Source organism: Lepidothrix coronata, unplaced genomic scaffold (genome assembly GCF_001604755.1).
Source record: "Lepidothrix coronata isolate B3197 unplaced genomic scaffold, Lepidothrix_coronata-1.0 Scaffold192, whole genome shotgun sequence".
Classification (NCBI taxonomy): domain Eukaryota; kingdom Metazoa; phylum Chordata; class Aves; order Passeriformes; family Pipridae; genus Lepidothrix; species Lepidothrix coronata.
The window spans coordinates 746132-766313 of NW_016690372.1; the positions used below are offsets into that span (position 1 = coordinate 746132).

The 20182-nt window shown below is 44.7% G+C and overlaps 1 protein-coding gene across 6 annotated transcripts in view; it reads left to right on the forward strand.

Moving 5' to 3' along the window:
* Positions 1–20182, forward strand: part of ADCK1 (aarF domain containing kinase 1) — a 79928-nt gene that overhangs the window by 36964 nt on the left and 22782 nt on the right. For all 6 annotated transcript variants that reach the window (XM_017831531.1, XM_017831528.1, XM_017831534.1 and 3 more), the window contains one exon: positions 18469–18627. In XM_017831531.1, the coding sequence (XP_017687020.1) occupies positions 18469–18627 (159 nt within the window). The remainder of the gene's footprint in view (positions 1–18468; positions 18628–20182) is intronic.

Here is a 20182-nt window from a genome sequence, read left to right on the forward strand (position 1 = left end):
CAAAGGCAGATGTGTGGTGCAGTGCCTGGTTGCTCTCATGGTTGCATGGGCCTGTGGGACTGATGCTGAATGGATCTGCTGAACACCCAGGTCTCCTGTAGCTTGTGAGACCAGTTCTGTCCTGAAGCACCCAGCTCCACCAACAGCATGCTGGGGTGATCTGTGAAGCTGGTCCCTGTGTACACCACTAACAGACTCGGGGAAACTGGATTAAGGTCAGCAAGAGCCACTTTTACTTGCTATGGGTGTTGTCGATCACAGGAAATCTCCTCATTCTGCATGATGTCACCCACCCTCCATTACCCACCAGAGTGGAAGCTGGGCTGTGGTGGCCATTACTCTGACAGTGTGAGGGGCTGGGAAGTGGAACGGGAGGATATGGCCCATCTCCCTGCCCTGTGAGCCTCTCTCAGTAGGCCTGTCAGGGCTTCCAAGCAGCCGTCAATAAAAAACACATTTGTATTAAAACTATAATAAGGAATAAAAAAACTTCACATTTCTTTCAATAACTTGGGATATAAAAAAGAGATTTTTATCAATTATGAAAAGGATTTTGGCCATAAAAAGGTAATTTAAAGAGTCTGAGATGGATGGTGAATAGCATTAATGTCACCCAGAACAAATGGTCCCACATTACTCAACTGAAAGGCAGGAGTGGCTGCCTGTGCAGCTCCTGCTGCTGCTGCAGCCTTTGCTGTGCTCTCCCTGCCCTGTCTGTGGTAAGAGGCCACAGTCACTGGCGGATCTCACTATGATTGTGTTTATACTGAGCCCTTGGGTAGGCAGCAGGACCTCCGCTCCAAGGGCACATGACGAAAACAAGTAGGGAGCTTTATGTGGTTCAGGTGGTGAACCTTGCTTTGTTCTGATGTCCCTGCTCATTCTATATGCAAGCTCCAGTGTTACTGACCCTCAGTGTCATGCCAAGGACAACTTGGTGTCCCTATTGCCAGGGGAGCTTTGGAAGAGTGTACTCCTTCCTCCCATGGCTTTTATCTCTGCTCAGAGCTCCTGAGAGAGGATGGCTGAGTCCTGCTCATGGCAGCCTCTTCCTGGGTGCTCTAAGCCCTGTTGCTGAAGAAAGGGAAGTTTTGTGTATAGATTAGAGAATAATCTCCTTTGGTGTCTTTCAAGTTAGTAAGATTTACAATACAGGAGGCTGGACAGTGGATTTTCTGAAGGATTGTTTGGAGGACTTTCTGCAAGGAAGTGAAAAATTTGAGATCAGAAAATGCAATGGGGAACAGCCTGGTTCTCATATAGAATAGTTCTGATCCGCATGTTTAGTGACATTTTTTTTTTTTAGTTTACAAATTCTTTAGGTGCCTGAGGGCTAGTGGATGGCGTACCTGCATGGAATTTGTTGGCTCAGTGTCTTGTGTGCAGATGGTAAACTCTCTTCAGTACAGTTTTCTCAGAGTTTTGATGACACCTGAAGTGTTGCTCTGATGCAAATACATCTTGGCTGGCAATGCCCATGACAGCTGTGTTGGGCTTTGTTCAGTGTCCATGTCCTGCAGAAGTGGTGGATGTGCTGCACAACAGTGCTTTAGCCATTGTCAGGAACCACCTCTCAGCACAGGGTAACCCTTCCAGTTCCAAACAATTACTGGAAATTGCAATCTGTAACTGGGATTAATAGTTGTCTTTATTCTTGCATATGGAGACTTTCTTTTTTCAAATGTGTATCTCATTTGGTCAGCCATCCCCAGGATGTGGGCAGGGGCAGAAACACTGAGCTGCCATGTGGAGGTACTGGCTCCTGTTTCAAAGCCCACTGCTGATGCGCTCTGAAATATTCTTGATGCTCTGATCTAAACACAGGCCGAGTTTACTATGCGTGATTTTTTTCTCTGAGGGAGCAAGGAATCCTGTCATCTGCCTACACACTGATCTGTTAATATCCTATCCTTGATTCTGCCTGGGTATTGTCTGATTTCTTTCAGAACTTCATGTCTGCACAGTTCCTTGGCTCTTGAGAACATGAAAACTTTATGCAGTGAGTCAGGAAACTTTTGCCAATAGGTTGTTTGTAGATGAAACAAATAACATAAGATGAAATAAGGAGATATAGGGCCCGACCTTGACATATCTGCATTTTTCTAACGCACAGAACATAGCATTTTAATGAATTTTTAAGATGTACAGTGATCTAATAAGCTCTGTTTTATGGCAATTTTGGGACCTGTCTGAGAGGCAGCTCTCGATTCTGTGGAAGGATGCTGAGCCATAGAAAGAACTTCAACTCTGCCTAAAAGTTTTCTTCCCTGTTAAAGAACTGCTAGGAGCATTGGAAATTCTCCTTATGGGAAGCCTCACACTCAACATGCTTTTATGTTTTGAGAATTTAAGCAAAAATTGGGATCTAAGTGATCTCAAAGTTCTTTACACCATTAGTGAGCAAAGTGTGTCTGTTCCAAGTAGGCTGACCAGCCAGAGAAAGAGGAAGTTTTCTCATGTTCCCTTTGGAAATCGAGTTATGTTTGTGAACATTAAACACATTTTGTACTTATTTTCTGTAAGCTTTGTAGTATTTGGTTTTACAGGTTGCATGGTTCAGAGCCAAACCTGTGAAGCTGTTTGTGACAGCTGAAGAAGTAAACTCACATGACCAATTGCTTGTGCCAGGAGAGCTCAGCTGAAGCAAACATGTGAATTTCTCCCTTACAGAGCTCACATAACCACTCCATCTCAAATTAGCAAGTTCTTGGAAGAGGCTGTTCAGCACCAACCCTTCCAAATTTCAAATTATTAGTAGGAAATATACATTAGTTGGCTCATTTTGGATAATGAATGAAACTGAGGTGGTATCAGTTGTGCGTGGAGAACAAAGCTAATTTTGCCAAGCACCGTATTGGATGTAGCTGATTGGTTCAGGTCTATTAACTGCTATTCCCATTTATCACGAAAGGCTAGAAGGAGGCTAGAGCAATTAAAATTACCAGGGCTTGTTAAGAGGGGTTATACTAAAGAAGTCTCTCCATGTAACTTTTGCTGCCTTGCCCTTTGCAAACTGCTAATGTTTTTGCCCTGGCTGCCAAAAAGCCTCTAATCCAATGCCTCCTCTACCAGTCCATCTTTTGTCTTTTGGACCATAGCCTAATCTCTCCTTTTTTTTTTCTCTTTTGCTTTCTTTTTTTTTTTTCTTTTTTTTTTCTTTTTCTTCTTTTTGTTTGAAAGAGCTGTGAGGCTGGTTCTTAATGGAATATCCTGGCCAAGGTCTTTGCCAGTCCCTTGCAAATCATCAGAACCAGCTCAAGAATTACAGCTTGGCTGCTCCAAGCTAAACATTTGAGACCACGGGGTGGTTCTCAGTGAGTGAGCAGGAAGGAATGGAAAGGTGTGGACTGTACTGGTTCTGTGGGCCTTGTCACTCTATTGACTACACAGCCGTAGCACACTGATGGCAGTGTGTTGGGCTGAGCATTTCCAGTGATTTAGTGTCCTGAACCTAATGAAGGAGGGGGTGCAGCCTGAGCAGTAGCAGGCTCTGAGCTACTCTCTCCTGGCTTTGCTCTCCACAGCACGTCTTGAGTGGATCTCAGTACTTGGCCCTTCTTTGATGAAGTGAATCCCTGGGTTGTGATGAGGTGTTTTTTTGAGATGGTTATAATAGAACCCACCAAACTGCTTTACTTAATCCACAGAAGTCCAAATGTTTTGAACTGTAGGAAACAGAGCTATGTACCAGTTAGTATTTAGAGGCTCCTTGTCCTGCTCCTATTCCAGAGTCTGACTCTGTTGCTCCATTTTTGAGTTGCATCAGCCCTAGAGAGGGAAGTAGGGCAATTGAATTCTGTCTCTAGAATAGCGGGTTGTTGGTCTGCTTGGAAATGCATATGAATTAATCAAAATTACCCCCCTACCTTTGTTTCCTTAGCCCACTATTCTCCTTACAACAGCCTCTAGCAGTGCACCCTGGGGGTGCCAGAGGAGAACTTACATTCAAAGTGGAAGACAAATGAGCTCTTTCCTACTGCACCCTGGACTGGCAGCCCTTCCCTCTGCAGTGCTTGTCACCCTACAGTGGCAGCAGCAATGCTAGGTCCGTAAGTGTAGTTGATTTATGTTAACTGTTGAAACGATAATGTTTAATCTGTAAAGTGCTAATCTATTTTTTATGTTGATTATGAATAGGCCAGCTGTGCCTACTTTCCTATTCATAGAGTTTAGTGAACAAGCCCGTTTCACAGGCTGGGTTTGGAGGGTGATTTACATGAGAGCAGACACTGCTTTAAGGAAAGTAAATCAGCTGAGTTACATGACTGAACCAGGGACTTGGCAGCCCAACAAGAAGATCTGGAGGCAAGGGAAAAAACAGGGGAGGAAGAGGAGGAAGAGACAGATAATAAATGAACTGCAGAAGGAGCAGATAGATCAGAACAGACACCTGAAAAGTAGAGGAAATGTGGGCAGGAGAAGAAAGGAGAGGTTGGTATTCAGAGGAGAAATTGACAAGGAAGCAGGAAGTGATGGGGCTTGCTTAACAGAGGACTTTTGTCTCTGCATCAGTGCAGAGAGCCCTGGGCTCTGGGTTTGTATGACTGATCATTAGAGGATGCATGGAATCCCTTTCCAAGCTTGGTGCTGGCAAAGTCCATTGTGGATTTAATTTGCCATGCAGTTGTCTCCTTGAAGGACTTTTATGGATCTCTGTACATTTTTTTCTGAGACTAGGCTGCAAAGCGTCCCATCCAGATCTCTTTGTAAGTTGTTCTACCTCAGTTTCTCTACAGTCCCTGCACCTTGGTCTCTGTGATATGAACTTCTGTATGTCTGTGCCCTTTGCATTGACCTGTCTGCTGGGCGTGCCAGTGTTTCAGTATCCCACCAAGACAGAGTTAGCACCAGTAACTGCTTATTAGCTTTACATCTTCAGCAGGGCTTTACTACCTTTTAAGTGTCTTTCTTCTAATGTAATGACCTCATTATATCCCTTTCCTGATACCAGTTCAATTCAGGCAGAGCTGCCCATATCTGCCAGACTTCCAGGTCCACCTTAGATCGTTACTCCTATTACTCCTATTAATCTGGGGCAGCGTTGTGCTTCAATAAGACTTTATCATGCTTGTATCTATGTAACTGTAACCAAAGCCTGAGGAAGGGATATAGCTGGGCAGAATTTGTTTGGGACTGGGCTTTGCACTCTGCATGTTTTCATTGTACTGTGCCTCTGTCCACCCTGGTGGCAAGCTGCTGGATTGTGCAGTGCTGCTTCTGTCATTCCTGCTCTTTGTTCCAGGCTCAGAAATATTTTCCTCATCCCTTTCTGAGGACACAGAGAAAAACATTCCACATAGTACTCGTGGGAGTATGTCTCTCTCTCTCTCTGTTATAGGAGCTAGAATAGAAGGGTCTGTCAGTGTAGCATATACTGACACTCTGCTCTTGTAAGACCCCATCTGGAGTACTCTGTCCAGCTGGTGGGCCCCCAACATAAGAAGGATGTGGACCTGTTGGAGTGAGTCTGGAAGAGGGTGATGAAGATCATCGTAGGGCTGGAACACTTCTCTTATGAGGACAGGCTGAGGGAATTGGGATTGTTCAACCTGGAGAAGAGGATGCTTTGGGAAGACCTTATAGCATTTTCAGTACCTAAAGGGGGCCTACAGGAAGGCTGGAGAGGGACTTTGCACAAGGGCAGGTAGTGATAAGACAAGGGGAATGACTTCAAACTGAAAGATGGTATGCTGAGGTTAAATATTAGGAAGAAATTCTTTTCTGTGAAGGTGGTGAGGCATTGGACAGACTGCCCAGGGAAGCTGCGGTTGTGTTCCTGTCCCTGGAAGTGTTCAAGGCCAGGTTGGATGGTTGCTTTGAGCAACCTGGTCTTGTGAAAGGTGTCCCTGCCCATGGCAGGGGGATTGGAACTATATAATCTTTAAGGTCCCTTCCAACCCAAACCATTCTATGATGCCATGAAATGAAATGCAGTGCTGTCCTGCACACATGCCCTTCGCTCCCCTGCACAGCATACCTCTGCACACACACCGAACACCTGTCCTGACCTTACTCTTCACTTGCCTCTCACAGATGTAGGATTTTGCCTACCATTCCCCATACAAACTGTGTACACAAATGCACTGCCCTATGCCTCCTTCTTAACACTGGCACAGCTTCACTTCCTGACCAAATGCTTGTACCCCATCTCTTCCAAACATGTAACCCACCTCTTCCAGACATATATTCCCAGACATCCCTTCATCATGCTCTCTATAGACACATAGTCTGTATAGTCTATAGTCACATAAAGCTGCCCATACACATAACCCCCTTGCCCTTGTCTCATACACTTCTTGAAGCGCCCAGGCTTTCAAAGCTGAATCAGATGCATTTAAGATGAGCACAGGTGATGTACGTTCCCAAAGGTTCCCATATATCCTCTGGCAGCTGGTTATTTCTCACAGGACTTCTGCTGTTTATGCAGGGCCCTTGGGGTATCTCTGCAGTCCTTGGCTGAGCCTCCCTCTGCCTGGCTATGACTAACATGGAGCCTGTTTGTTGTGGCTCCTTGACCCTTTCCTACATGGGTTTCAGTCAGTGTGTGGCAGGGATGTGTTTGAAGTCAAAATGGTCTTGGAAATTCATTTGCTTCTGGGTGCTTTCTTAAATCTCACCTTCTTGCTTATGTGCCAACTGTCCCCTTCTCTGTGGCATTTTGAGAGAGGCTTTATCTTGATATAGGAAGGAAATTTTTTACATTGAGAACTATCAATTACAGGAACAACACAAGGGATGTGATAGAGTCCCCATCACTGGAGCTTTTCAAGATCTCATCTAGGTTCCCTTTCCCAGATGATGTGGTTCCACCAGATGATCTTTTGAGGTTCCTTCCAACCAGAGCTGTTCTATGATTTGATGGTTCTTTGCAAATGTGATGTCTGCACCAGGCTGCTGGCATCTGTAGGGATAATATATCATTTGGCAATATGTTTTCAGTAATTCAGTCAAGGGGATCTGTGTATGTTGGGGACCTCCACATGTCTTACCGCACGTGTGGCTCAAGAGAAATGGGAACTTCTAGGGGGGGACAGGGGAAGAACAGTTGGCTTGTCACCTGTCACTTGTGAGCATTAGTACTTGTGTTTAGTACTAGATTCCAGATGTGAAAATGAAATCTGGAGTGAGGTCAGTGTTGATGACAAGGCCAAGGCTGCAGGCATACTTGACAGAAAGTTGGTGACATTGTCCGTTGTGATGAGAAAGGAGACAGGAGGGATGGTTTGAGAAGATTAGGAACCATGCTTTAGCTTTGTTGAATGTGAACAGAGATATGACTACATGAAAGAAGATGACTGAGAAAGGCTGAAATTGCAGTTTGGCTAGAAGCAGGCTGATCTAGAGTATGGAGATAGAACTACAAGTCAGCAGAAAGGAGGTGGGAATCTTATGTGAACTGTTAATCCAGATGCAGTAGTGGGGCTAGAGGCTGTGAGGAGAGCTTTGTGCAACAACTCAGAAAGCTGGAAAAGGGATAAGCAAGCTGTTGAGACATGCTAACAGAGTCATTAAAAGAGCAGAAGGCTGAGGAAACTGTTCCCTTCCCTGGGAGCTACAGAGATGTTCCTGCTATGTTAGCCCTTTGAGCTGTATTGTTTAGGAGCTGAAGAGCTGTAGAGAACACAGCAAGCCTTGAAAATCTCAGTAGAAAGGAACCACTACTGCTCCATCTGAACCATGGAATAAGAATCCCTTTGGGCAGATGGAATGCAGCAAAGAGTTGTCTTCTGCTGTACTTTCACTGTGCACTGGTATAACAAGTGACAGCCTCCTTTGTTAGCAGGGGAGAAAAGAGAGAGAGTGCTTTAAATTAAAATACAAAAAATGGCTGGGAGTGGAGCAGTTGTGTGCACTTGAAGGACTGTGATTCCAGTTTGTCTGAACAACTGAGAAGTGTGGCTCCATCTTCACAGACAGGAAAGATGTAGATGAAGTAATATTTCCCCAAAAAGTCAGTGTGATAGTTTTCACCCTAGGCCTTCCTGGGGACCAGCTTGTAACCAGGAAGGAACTAGGAAGGTGACCAAGGAAGTATTCCATGCTATTCCTTTACGTAACCTGAGGTATAAATAAGCCGACCGGAGAGACCTTGCTCTCTTCTGACGAAGTTTGAGAACAGTAGATCCCTACGTGGTCTTGCTTATCTGAAGTTGAGGCCTGTATCGACTGCTGTTGTCTGCCGCTGCGTGAGGGGAGAGTGCTGGGCCGCGGTCTGGCTGTCCTGCTTTCTCAAGGAAAGTGGTGAGATTTTGCCAGTTCTTTAGTCTACTGGTTACTGGGTTTTTAGATTGTGCATACCTGTTTTGTTTCTGTCCTTTTTCCTCCTTTTTTGTCCTTTCTCCCTTCTCCCTTCCCCTCCTCCCTTTTAGGAAGCTATTTGGGGTTTCTGGGGTTATAGGTATATAGTATTCTCACTGTATATATCTGTTTTATATGTAATATATATATTTTTTGCTATAGCTTGGCTGTTTGGGTTTTTTTTCCCCTCTCTGGGAAGCAGGCTCTGTTGTCGAGTTCTGGAGACTTGGCAGGAAGCCAGCTTGAAACTTGCACAGTCAGAGAGAAAAGACTGGATTTAATGAGCATTGTTCAAGTGGGAGACAGATAAAAGAACAAATTAAGGGAAGCATTTGCATGTGCAAGGGAAAGACAGGGAACATGGGGCAGATTGGAACATCGGCCCCATAGCCTGCGCTGTCAGAGGGAGTATGTAGCTCACAAGTCACTACTTCCTATTTCAGCATGATGGAATGGAAGTGAACAGGATTATATACATATATACATGCCCTGGCTTTATGTTGCTTTGGTCTGTGCATTTTGCGTAGATACTTAAATCATGCAAAATTGAGTGCACAGTGTTTTCTATCTTCCCTTTTCTCACAAGCATGGTTGTTGGTGGACTCTTGCTTGACTTTTAGGATTGAGTGACACTGGCTGCTGTTGGAGGCCAGTCACAGACAGGTTGGGATGTGGAAATAGTTTAAGATAGCAGGAAGGTGACTAGCTGCACAAGATTCTATATTCTGAGGTGGAGTGGGATGCTGAACAAGCCAGGTCATTGTGCTGATTAACTGCATCTGGAAACAGGAAATGGGCATTTTCCCAATGGCCACATCAGGGTTAGAGGGATTGGTACTTTGTTATGCCTCAGTGGCATCCTAAGGAAATAGAAGAACTGTGAGGAAGAACCTCGCACCACTGAAACCAGCTATCTTCTCTACAGGGAAGTGAACTGGACTCGCGGTGATGCAGCTTCCAACAGCAAAATCTTTCCCTTGGACATTTTGAGAAATAGAGCTTCTTGGAAATTAATTCTGAGCATGAGATTACAGACATGGAGGAAAGCTATCTGCATTGTCTGAAATGGAGTACTTTGACTAGGAGTAATGCTCACACACGGGTGGTTGGGTTAGAGACTTGTTCTGAGACATCCCAGCTTTGCTGTTTCTTCTCCCTGGTTTTATCTATGTGCTTGTGCTAACCCTGCAGATAATGTCTGCTTTCCTACAATTCAGCTTGATATCTGCCGTACATCAGAAGTCTAACGTGGAGTCTCTCTGCTATCAGAGTGCTTTGTGAAACCAGCACCTGGACAAAGAACAGCTGAATGAAGTTAAGCTTCGAAGAGGCTGTGGTGATGGTAGTGGAAACCCTGTAGAACTCCCAACTGTTGAAAGCATCTCTGAGTGCTGAGCTAGTCTGTTAATCATAGCATCCTGTGTCTGTGGAAGGTAGTAGGACACCTAATAGCTTAATTAATGAAAAATATTTATCTCCTTGTGCCAGTCAGGAGGATGTTCCTGATCCAGTTATGTTCCAGTCTGGCCATGACAATCCTTGCTTTTGTTGAACTGAATGTCGTTTGTTTGTGGGAGCCATGGATAAGTGTCTCACCTTTCAGAGAGATGGGAGATGAGGTCCATCTCACACACAGGGTCTCAGGAGACATAAATCAGCTCTGTCTACTCATTGCTGTTACTGCCTATTGTAGCTGTCACCAGCTGAGATCCAGGTTTCGATCCAGGATGAGTGATATTCTCAGATAGTTCTGCCTTGTCTTAAGGATCTGACTTAGGAAAATAAATGAAGCTACAATGTGTCTGTCTGAGCACAGATTATTATGCAGGAATCATCAGGGATGGAATAAAAGGTGCTTTTCCTCAACGTATGGCTCTGTAATAATTAAAGGTACTATAGCAAGTAAAAGAGAATGATACAGTTGCTATATGGCTCAGTGGATGGATGTGATGAATACAAGAGTGGCTTTGTGTAGGTTTTTCCACTGCTTTTCTAGCAAGAAGAGACTACAGAAAGAGGATCGTAGGTGAGCAGCACAGGAAATAGAATTCTAGGTATCAGACAGTGAATGAGTGAGCAAACTTTGTTCCCTGGATGATGGGATCAAGGACTCTTCTTAGTAGAGTTCATTTTCTGTAACACTCATGGCTTTGTGACTGAGAAATGCTGTTGGTAGGATCCCAGAGCCGATTCTCAGTGGTATGGCAGTTAGTGGGCTGCAGAGGACCAAAGTGGTACCACATAAAAATAATACGAAAATATGAACTTCACACCCCACGCGACTCACAGCCCTTTCCTAGAAGAAAGGCTGATAGTTGATGGATAACCCTGGTTTTGTACTGTTGTAGTGAAACAGCAGTGATTAACCAAGTTTGCAGTGATTGGCATGCCAGGAGCAATTCTGTACCGCTGGCACATGAAGAGACGTGTCTGTGGCTCTGTTGCATATGTATTGTACAGATAGGTATTTAAAAAGAAAGTTACAAATTTGGTCCTGATAAATTACACAAGAGCGCATTTCTAGCTGTCTTGACAGCCCTGATTCTGCTCATCCAAGCATGAGTGCTCTGGCATGGTCTGGCTCAGCTTCACATGGGATATCAAGGAGAAATAATGTTAGAGCTCAGCTCTTCCAAATTCTAGGCAGGAACCTTATTGCACATCTCCCCCTGAAAAGAACCACGTTATCTTCAGTCCTGTGCACTGAAAGATATGGCTAATTTTGTGCAATAAGCCGTATGTAATTGTTCCAGTGCATGAGAATACACACATACCTTTACCTACATTCATTTACATGCAGCATATACCTCCATATACATGCACATGTACATATATATGTAATGAACACCAGGGAATCCATTGAAAAGAAAACTAGTATTCTGTATATATCTACAATATTATTAAAAATACTGAAGTAATAAATATACGCTCTTGACAGATGCATTTAGGAACCATCAATTAGGCTTGGCATTCATTAGGTGGGGAGAAGTCCAATCAGATTTCACTGACTCAACAAAGCCACCTATAAATTGTGGGCTGTTTGTTCTGACGTTTGATGAATTATTCTTCATAATCCACTGTCTGCTGCAATAAATCTAATCTTTCAGTTTTTGCTGTCTTAATAATTCTTGGAGCAATACTGTGACATTTTGTTTTCGCAGAGGGGATAGAAAGGCTGGGACAATGGAAAAAACCTTGCTGTCTGGGAAGTATATTGCTCTACACCAAGGTAACCTTTTTCTCACACCTAGAACTTGGTCTTGCAGACTTGCAGGTATCAATGAGTCCTTGGCACCATGAGCAGTGATGTGTATGTTGTTGAAAAGACGACCAGTCTAGGATGAGGTTCACATCCCTTAAACCAGGAAAGGCATTCAGACTTCTGAGAGCAATAGCATCCTAGTGTTGATAAAGTGAATTCCAAAAGTTCTGGGAGACGCAAGCCTTAGTAATGCTGTAACAGACATAGAATTGAGTACCTCTTCAGGTATTCTGCTACATGAAATAGAGGGGACATTGTACTAAGTAGTGTTAAGGTGGCAGCTGTAGTCCCCAAAACATTTCTTCCCAGAGTGATATTGTATTGGTCTGTTTTCCGGCAAGCTCATGAATCCCATTATCACAGTGCCTCATGCTGTTTTGGCTGGGAGGCTGCAGATAGCATGATCCTTCTGGAACTCTCAAAAGGCTCCTGCAGACTGAGCTCACCTTAGCAAATTACCATCCATGAAGCCATGATTAAGAGAGAACTGTTTGGTGCTGTCTCTATCAGGAATGGAAAAACTAGATGAATCAAGTCATCACATCAAGGAAATTCCAGCTTAGAGAATCACAGCACAGGAGATGTGCAAAATTTACCTACCTTAATCACTTTCTTGCTGTCTGCTTCCTCCACGGACTTGTCTCACAGCTGTATCATTCCCTTTGTCTTAAATGGATTTGTACCAACTTCCCCATGTGCATTTTCCTGTGCTGCTGCATGGGTTCAAAATGATAGGATACTGCGAGCTGCTCCTGACCATTGCAACACAATATTCCTTTTTATGGAGCTCTGTTGCATTGTGGCCTGTGATGAGTATCCTGGAGGCAAAAAAAGTTCCAAGTTAATCCTGTGTTGCCTAGTGATCCCCTTCTAAAATAGCAGGACATCTTGTAGATTAGTCTTCAAATACAAAATGCAAGTCTCAGTAGCTATTACATCTTATGCTGTGATCAGAAGAGGAGATCTGCTGTGAAATCATGGTTGAGGTTTTGAATGTTTCAGTTTGCATTGGTTTTGGTAATAAAGGAGTAGCATTATCCCTGTTGGGTCCCTTTTTGTGAATTGTTTTGAGCAGCTGTGATTGGTGAAGCTGTCAAGCACAGTGAAGTGTCTGGAGATGGTCTCTGCCTGAGGTAGTCTCAGCTCTTGCTGCATGTTCCCCACCTGTGCCAGACTTTGGCAAAGTTCTCTGACATAGGCATATTTACACTCTGCTCTGGCATAGTTACCATACTTTTGGTAACAAGAGCAATTGTATTGTCTGAAAGTTACATGACAGATGTTTCATGAAGATGCACTGTTACTAAAGCTCAGGGTTTACTCTGAACACTGGGCCATTCCAGCTGTGATTAACTTTCTAGGCTCTGAAACATTGACAGAGTCCCAGATGGCAGCAGGTGAAACAGTTCCTCCATTGTTGATCCTGCTGTCATCAAGATGGGCCAATCTGTTGGGAGAGCTTCTGAAGAATATAAGGATGACTGTACAAATCAACCCACAAGCTGGAGCTCACCACTCTGTCTTCAAATGTAGCCAGTGTTGGCTAAGAGACAAAGGGGTTCAGCCTGCCACCTAAACAAGGTTGGGCTGTTGAGACACCTTCTGATAGTGATCCTGCATCTCACTGCACCCTATATTTATCCTGAACAGACTGCTGACACATGGCCACCTATATTGGGTCTGACTGAGATGGAGTTCATTTCCCCATAGCAGCCCTCACAGTGCTGTGCTTTGCATTGGTAGCTAGAAAGGTGTTGATAACACACCAGTGTTTTGGCTACTGCTGGACAGTGCTGACACAGCATCAGCACTGTAACATCCCTCCCCCCAGTCGAGGGCAAGGTCCTGGGAGGGCACACAACCAGGCCAGCTGACCCAAACTAACCAAAGGGATATTCCATACCATATTACATCAGTTCAGATAAAAAAGCTAAGGAAAGGAGGAGGAAAGGGAGGCAGTAATTGTTTACGGTGGCTGCCTGCTGAGAAACCACTCTGCATGCTGAAGCCCTGCTTCCCAGGAAGTAGCAGAACATGGTTTGCTGATGGATAGAGAATAAACCTTGTTATTTTCCTCTTTGTGTGCACAAACCTTCTCTTTTGCTTTAGTAAACGGCCTTATCTCAACCTACAAGTCGTTTTCCATCTTATTCTCTCTCCCCTGTCCGGCTGGGAAGGGGAGGGATAGAGCAGCTTGGTGGGCACCTGACGTCCAGCTAAGGTCAACTCACTACACCACCGTTCATCACAATGGCAGAGCAGAGCCACCACATCTCACTCTGAGATGTTATGTAGTGTTGGGCTGGGAAGGGGCTCCATGTCTTAGGCTCCTGTTCCAGGGTACTGTGTTAACAACCTTTCTGGAGAAGGAAGGTGACATAGTGGGCAGGTTGAAAACAGGCAGTAATATTTGATCATTTGCTGCAGCACATGGATATTAAAAGGTTGGGATTAAGAGTCAGTATATTTCGAAAGAAATTAGCCAGCAAGACATGCACATGTAACTTTTATGGTTTGGAGATTAAGACACCAGGCTGGAACTTGGGATATCTGGGTTAAATCCCAATTCTGCCAAAGACTTCTCAGAACATGCTGGGCAGATCATGTAAGGTAATACTTTCAGAACGGACTCAGGATTTGGAAGCTTAAATCCAATTGACTCCCAGTATCTTCCTAAGTGTTTAAGGACAGGATTCAGAAAAAATACGGAGGCATTCTGATGCTCAACATTGTGGCATGAGGTGGTGTGTGCTGCAGACCTCGGGCAGAGCAGTTGCACTTTGGGAAGGCACTTCAGCATGTGAGAAGGCCTGTAGCTGACATCTGGGAACTCCTGGAAAACATGAGTTTGTGCAGGGCCCGTGGTGGCTGTGCACCTCATACAATGGCACTCTGGGCTTAAAGTGGTCTCTAGGTGCAACTTCAGCACAAATACATACTAATAAGTTTCTAAGTAGATAGATCCTGTAAGTGCTTTTATATCAGTTCCCTGAGGTGTGAATACTAATGCTAACAGTCATGAAAAGATTTTGCATATTTGAAATTAAATGAGCTTCATTCTTTTGAATTAAGCAGTCAGGGCTGTGTTTCCAGCCAGTGAAGTACAGTGACACATACATTTGCTGGTTGAGCATGTGTCCAATGGGGAGCTGGTTGTGTAGAAGGCTAGTGAGGGAAAGCACCCGTGCAGGGACATGAATCACCTGTACAGCTGTAAACCTCCAGCTGGCTGGCCTGCTCCTTTGAAAGAGCAGCCTTAAAGTTCCTTTTAAACCTTTATTAAACCTCTGTGGAAACTATGCTTGTTTAATCTCCTGCCAGGCTTACAGACGGTAACAACCAGTTTGATGAGACCGTTTGAGACCAGCTGTGGCCTGGAAAGAACGTGAGATTTCCTTAAGTACCGTGTCAGGTGGGCTCCAAGACTGTCCCAGACCTTTGCTTACTGATCATCCATCCTGGAAATGAAAGAGTTTTTGTTGAGGGTGCTCGTGAGCAGTATGAGCCTGCAGCCTGCTCCAGGAATTCCCTGCCTGCATGAAGTGGGTGCAGCCACCTTTCCTTGGGAAGGACCGCACTCTCCAGCAGGCAGTGTGGGAGCCTGGCTCATCTTTTCTCTTCTCATACAGGCTCTTACTCATTTCTGCATGTCTGGGACACACAGCCTGCACGAGCTGCCTCCAGTGAGCTGAGAAAGGACAATTTCATAATGAACAAGGGTGATTTGCCAAGTGGGGGGTCCTGGAATCCAGCTGTAATTGTGCTGCTGCTTTATCTCAGCCTCACACCTGCTTGTGTAATGGCTCGGCTGTGATCTGCTGCCTCCCCCATGAGCATGCTCTGCCCTTCTACTCCTGGAGGATCCATCAATTCTCTGGCCCTGTTGCAGTCCCTTGCCTTGCTGCCCTCGCCTGCAGCCTGTGAATGCGCACAAATCCCCCCTGGAATTGCAGCAGGGCCACTGAGCTGGCTCTAACGGACATAACTGCTAACCTGGCTTTCACATCTTAAGTAACAAGTTTTTAAAAGAAATTCTTCTGCCCAAAAGAACTCCTAGACACAGCTTTATTCAATTATGTTTCCTTAGAAAACTTAGTCACATGAGAATGTTGTATTATTCCTGCCAGAGGGAATACATACAGCCTGTTTTATTTTTCCCCTGCATGCATTCAGTACTGGTGAAATTGGTTGGATTGACAGAGTAGGCAATTAAGAGGTTCTGAAATCCAGAGCAGATGGAATTTCATCCATTTTATGTATGATCTTACTATAAATGTACCTTACTGGATTCAGGCCAGTGAACTCCCAGTGTTTTAACCTTTGGAGGATGTTATCACCCTTATGACAGTTAGACTAGTAATATTGGCTACCACTCTGTAAAGGGTACATCCCCCTAATATAAGGATGTAGTGTAGTGAGAGAGTTGAACAAAGTCCCAGCTTGACCTCATGTGGCAAGTTCTCTGCATTTTTTTCTTCCTTAAGGTATCTCATAGCCCAGCATGCTTCTGGCCACCTTAAGTCTTTACCCTTAACAGGTCCTTTCTTCAGCTGATAGACAAACTTCAAATAATGGTAAAAGCCCCTGTGTCTTGAACACATGTGCCCTGAGCCATCTGTCATCCTGTAGGCGCTTCTTTGTTCATAGTAATCTGAAACGAGAATCTCCAATCCAGAAGTGAGAGAGAAAAGAAAGGGTGGAGAGGAAAGAGAGAAAAACCTTTTTTCTCTTGAGACACAAATGTCAATAGGTTTGAATTATGGACCTGCTGTAATTAAAAACCACATAACTAGTTGTTTTTAAATGCAGTTGTTTTACTTAATTGATTTTGCCGCCAGGACCAAAGGGAATTAATTAAATAAATAAAATGCACCTTCCTAGTGAATTACTGGAGGCAGCTGAGTCTGTGTTGGAATCTAATTACTGTGAATGCTCCAGTTTGTCGCTAGCAGTAGTTTTCTGTGGAAGGGGCTGGGAGAGAAGGGGTAGGGTAGTGTGGGAGGGGGCTCATTCCCTGGCAGCTGCGGGAGGGAACAGGCTGCTCCTTGTAGTATTTTATTTCCTTGTCAGCAAAAAAAATATTCGTTTAAAGCTTTGCATGAAAACTTTGCTTATAAGGTCTTTATTCATATTTAATTACTAGGTTGCTCCAGCTCCCATCTTTAATTACCTTTTAAAAAGCAGGTTATAAAAATGCACTGACATTCTTTCTTTTTTGTTACTGCATAAATTACAGGCTTCTCAACTGCTCACCCAAAATCAGTTGAGCCCGCAGGAACAGGTTCACTTTGCTGAATTCTGTATGCCTCAGAGCTTATGTGCACCTTGCCCTATGGAGCAGGACAGAAACCCTCAAATAGCATTATGTGAACTGTCTCTGTGCCTGAAGCCACATAACTGTGTTGTCCTCCCTCTGAGCTGAGTGTAGTGGGTTCACCAGGTGCCCACTCAGCCACTCTATCCCTCCCCTTCCCAGCCGGACATGGGAGAGAGTAAGGTGGGAAAAGAAAACAACACAAATCGTGGGTTGTGATAAGGCAGTTTATATTTATGCAAAAAAGAAAGCAAAAGCAGCATGCACGCACACAAAGCAGAAGCCAGCAGTCAATCTCTGCTTCCCATAAGCAGCAATGGTCGGCCACTTCTCTGAGAAGCAGGGCTCCAGCACGTGTACCGGTTGTCAGCAGGCAGCCATCAGAGACAATGAGTGCCTCTGGTCCTGCTCCTTGCCTCAGCTTTTATATCTGGGTTGACATCATATGGTATGGAGTATCCCCTTGGTCAGTGTGGGACAGCTGGCCTGCTTGTGTCCCCTCCCAGGATCTCACCCTCGACTGAAGAAGGAATGTTACAGTGCTGTGCTCAGCAGTAGCCAAAACATGGGTGTGTCATCAACGCTCCTCTAGCTACCAATGCAGAGCATGGCACTGTGAGGGCTACTATGGGGAAATAAATTCCAGCTCAACCAGAGGAGTGGGCTGGTCAGCCAGGCTGATATTGCACTACCATGGTTGTAGTGTTTCCAGAGCCCGTGCTGCCTGGTGCTGCACTGAGGATCTCTGGCAGGGAGCTGTGTTAGGCAGGACAGATGGGCCTGTGCCCGCCTCCCATTGCCTCACCCATGTCTCTCTCGGATTTTGCTTCCTGGACCTGCCCCTGGTAAATCTACTTCATCCACAACTTTCCATATAATCTAGTCCTGAGTTTCTTAGCCAGAGCTGCTAATAATTTCCTCTCCTGCCCAAAAGTGCTTTGCTGTCCCCAGCTGGTGTGTTTTCTGAGCTGAGAGCATTGGTTACTTTTATAGGAGGTGTGAGAAAGTCCATCACATTAACCATGTTTTCAGGCCAAGTTGTCAAGGTGCAAACAGCATTTTTTGTCCCCCTGCCTTGAATCCTGCCCTTACCACTGCTCCCAGTCATGTGCTGGCTTTCACCAAGTAAGCTAGCTGCTGCTGCTTTAATGCATGGGAATACATACTGTCAGGTTTCAGGGGGTGATGGTGGGTGTTATTAAATGTCTGCAGAAGAAATACTTGCAAAGGAACAGCTGTTGGCTTCTGCACCTAGTGATAAGCAAGAATGCTGACCATAATCACTCCAACCCATTTCAGTACAGCCTGGAGTGGTCCCTCACATGCTGCCTGGCCACCACAAGTCCAAGATGAAATGCACTGCTGGGGCTCTGCCACAGGTTTCCGTAAGCAGAGTATCTCCAGGGCACTTGCATGCTTGGCAGGCTTCACTGGGAGGCCAAACAGTGATAAGGCTAAGAGAGGGCACAGAAGAAAGATGAAAGGGCTGACTCTGCCCAGCTTTGGCACGTGCACTCTCTGCTCTGTGAGCAGGGCTTTTCTTGGGATAGCCTCTGGCACCTCAAGCTAATGCTTCTTTCCCTTTTTCCAACAGATAAAAGAGCTATTCATGAGTTTTGAGGACACTCCATTGGGAGCAGCATCACTAGCCCAGGTGCATAAAGCAGTGCTTCAGGATGGGAGAACGGTGGCAGTGAAAATCCAGCACCCAAAGGTCCAAGCTCAGAGCTCCAAGGATATTTTACTCATGGAGGTAAAACTAACTGTTGACTTTAACTTCCAGAGCAATTGCCATTGAAATATGAGGGGGCTACATTCACCCATGGTGTAAGCAGATATAACAACACCAACCTGTAGCTTTGAAACCTCTGCAGACATCAATGCTGACTTACAGGATTAATATACAAAGTTGATGAGGATAGCAGTGTTGGTGATTGTGTGGATGGAAAGACTGAACAATAGGGTGAAAGGGAATGCGGGAAGAAGGAAGATAGGTAAACATGAATGACATCATTGTAAGTCCATATAAGATTTAAGAGCTAGAGAGTGAGCCCCAAAGTCTCTCTTCAGCCTGTATGCCTATTAACTGGTTTATTAAACTTGTCTCAGTTCTCTTGCAGTCAGGGCTATGGGGCCAAAGAAAAATCGTTGTCCGTGATTAGCATGTTTTTTTAGATTAAATTCTAGTGTGGATTCAACACTATGATTCAGTTTTGTTTCTTCATCATCTCCTTAATGCTGAACATTAAGCATGGTGGAAAAAAAACCCCTGAAATATGGAGCGGGTCACCTTACAGGGGCAGACACACAAATGAGGGATTCAACTAGGGAAAAAGTTGCAATGCCTGGCTCCTGTTCCTCTCTTGAATGGGGGGTGCCACTGATGTTCCCAATGCAGTGCTGTAGCTTCTCCCGAACTTCTAAGTCTAGCCATGGAAGGGAGAAACTGGAGAAAAACTGTGGCACTGAACTGCATTGCAGTAGTCAAAGATACCAGTGATACGGTATGGAACAGGAAACGGACACAGGGCTGAGATGCAGGAGATGGGAAGGATTAGGTTGTAAGTGGTTAACACTAAAGCTTTAAACCTAATAAATAAAGCTAATAAGTATATATACATGTATATATTTGCAGTAATGTGCACATTCATTGGCAGACGGGTAGGTCCACGGGACTAAAGTGGACCTCAGCTTAAGCTGAGGGGTTCTGATAAGTGTTTAGAGGGTACTGCTGATGCAATAACACAGTTCTCCGTCACAGAAGATCAGGAATCAAAGATCTTGCCAGCATCCTCTCAGAGGATCATGTAGCTAAAGCTTCTTTAGGCAGCTAAAACACTCCGCTTTGAGCAATCCTGGCTAGTCTGCATAGAAACACAGGTGGTTGTAGCTGAGGCACATTAGTTTGCAGCTGAATATTTATTTTGAACACATAGTGAAATAAATTTTTGGGTTAAGAAAAGATGTCCCAGTAAGATAAGATCTGTCTGCTTCAGTGCTAGTTTGAGAACAGAGAACTGTTTGAACTGGGTTTGGGTCCAGCTGTAGATTTAAATTTGATTTGGGTCCTCTCTAGGACTGACTGCACTGGTCTGCCCAATGAGTCTGCTTATGTGAGTCATCATATGCACAGCACTTCTCAGGGGGCTTATGACATCCTTCACTCCTTCCCAGAACAGGGGTAGCAGAAAAGGAGCACTCAAGAATTAAGGATGAGCAGGTAATGAAAGACTGTGAGACCAGGGCAATAAGAGGATTCTGTATGAATGAGCCAAAACCTGTGTCTACCTTGGCATATTTGCCATTTT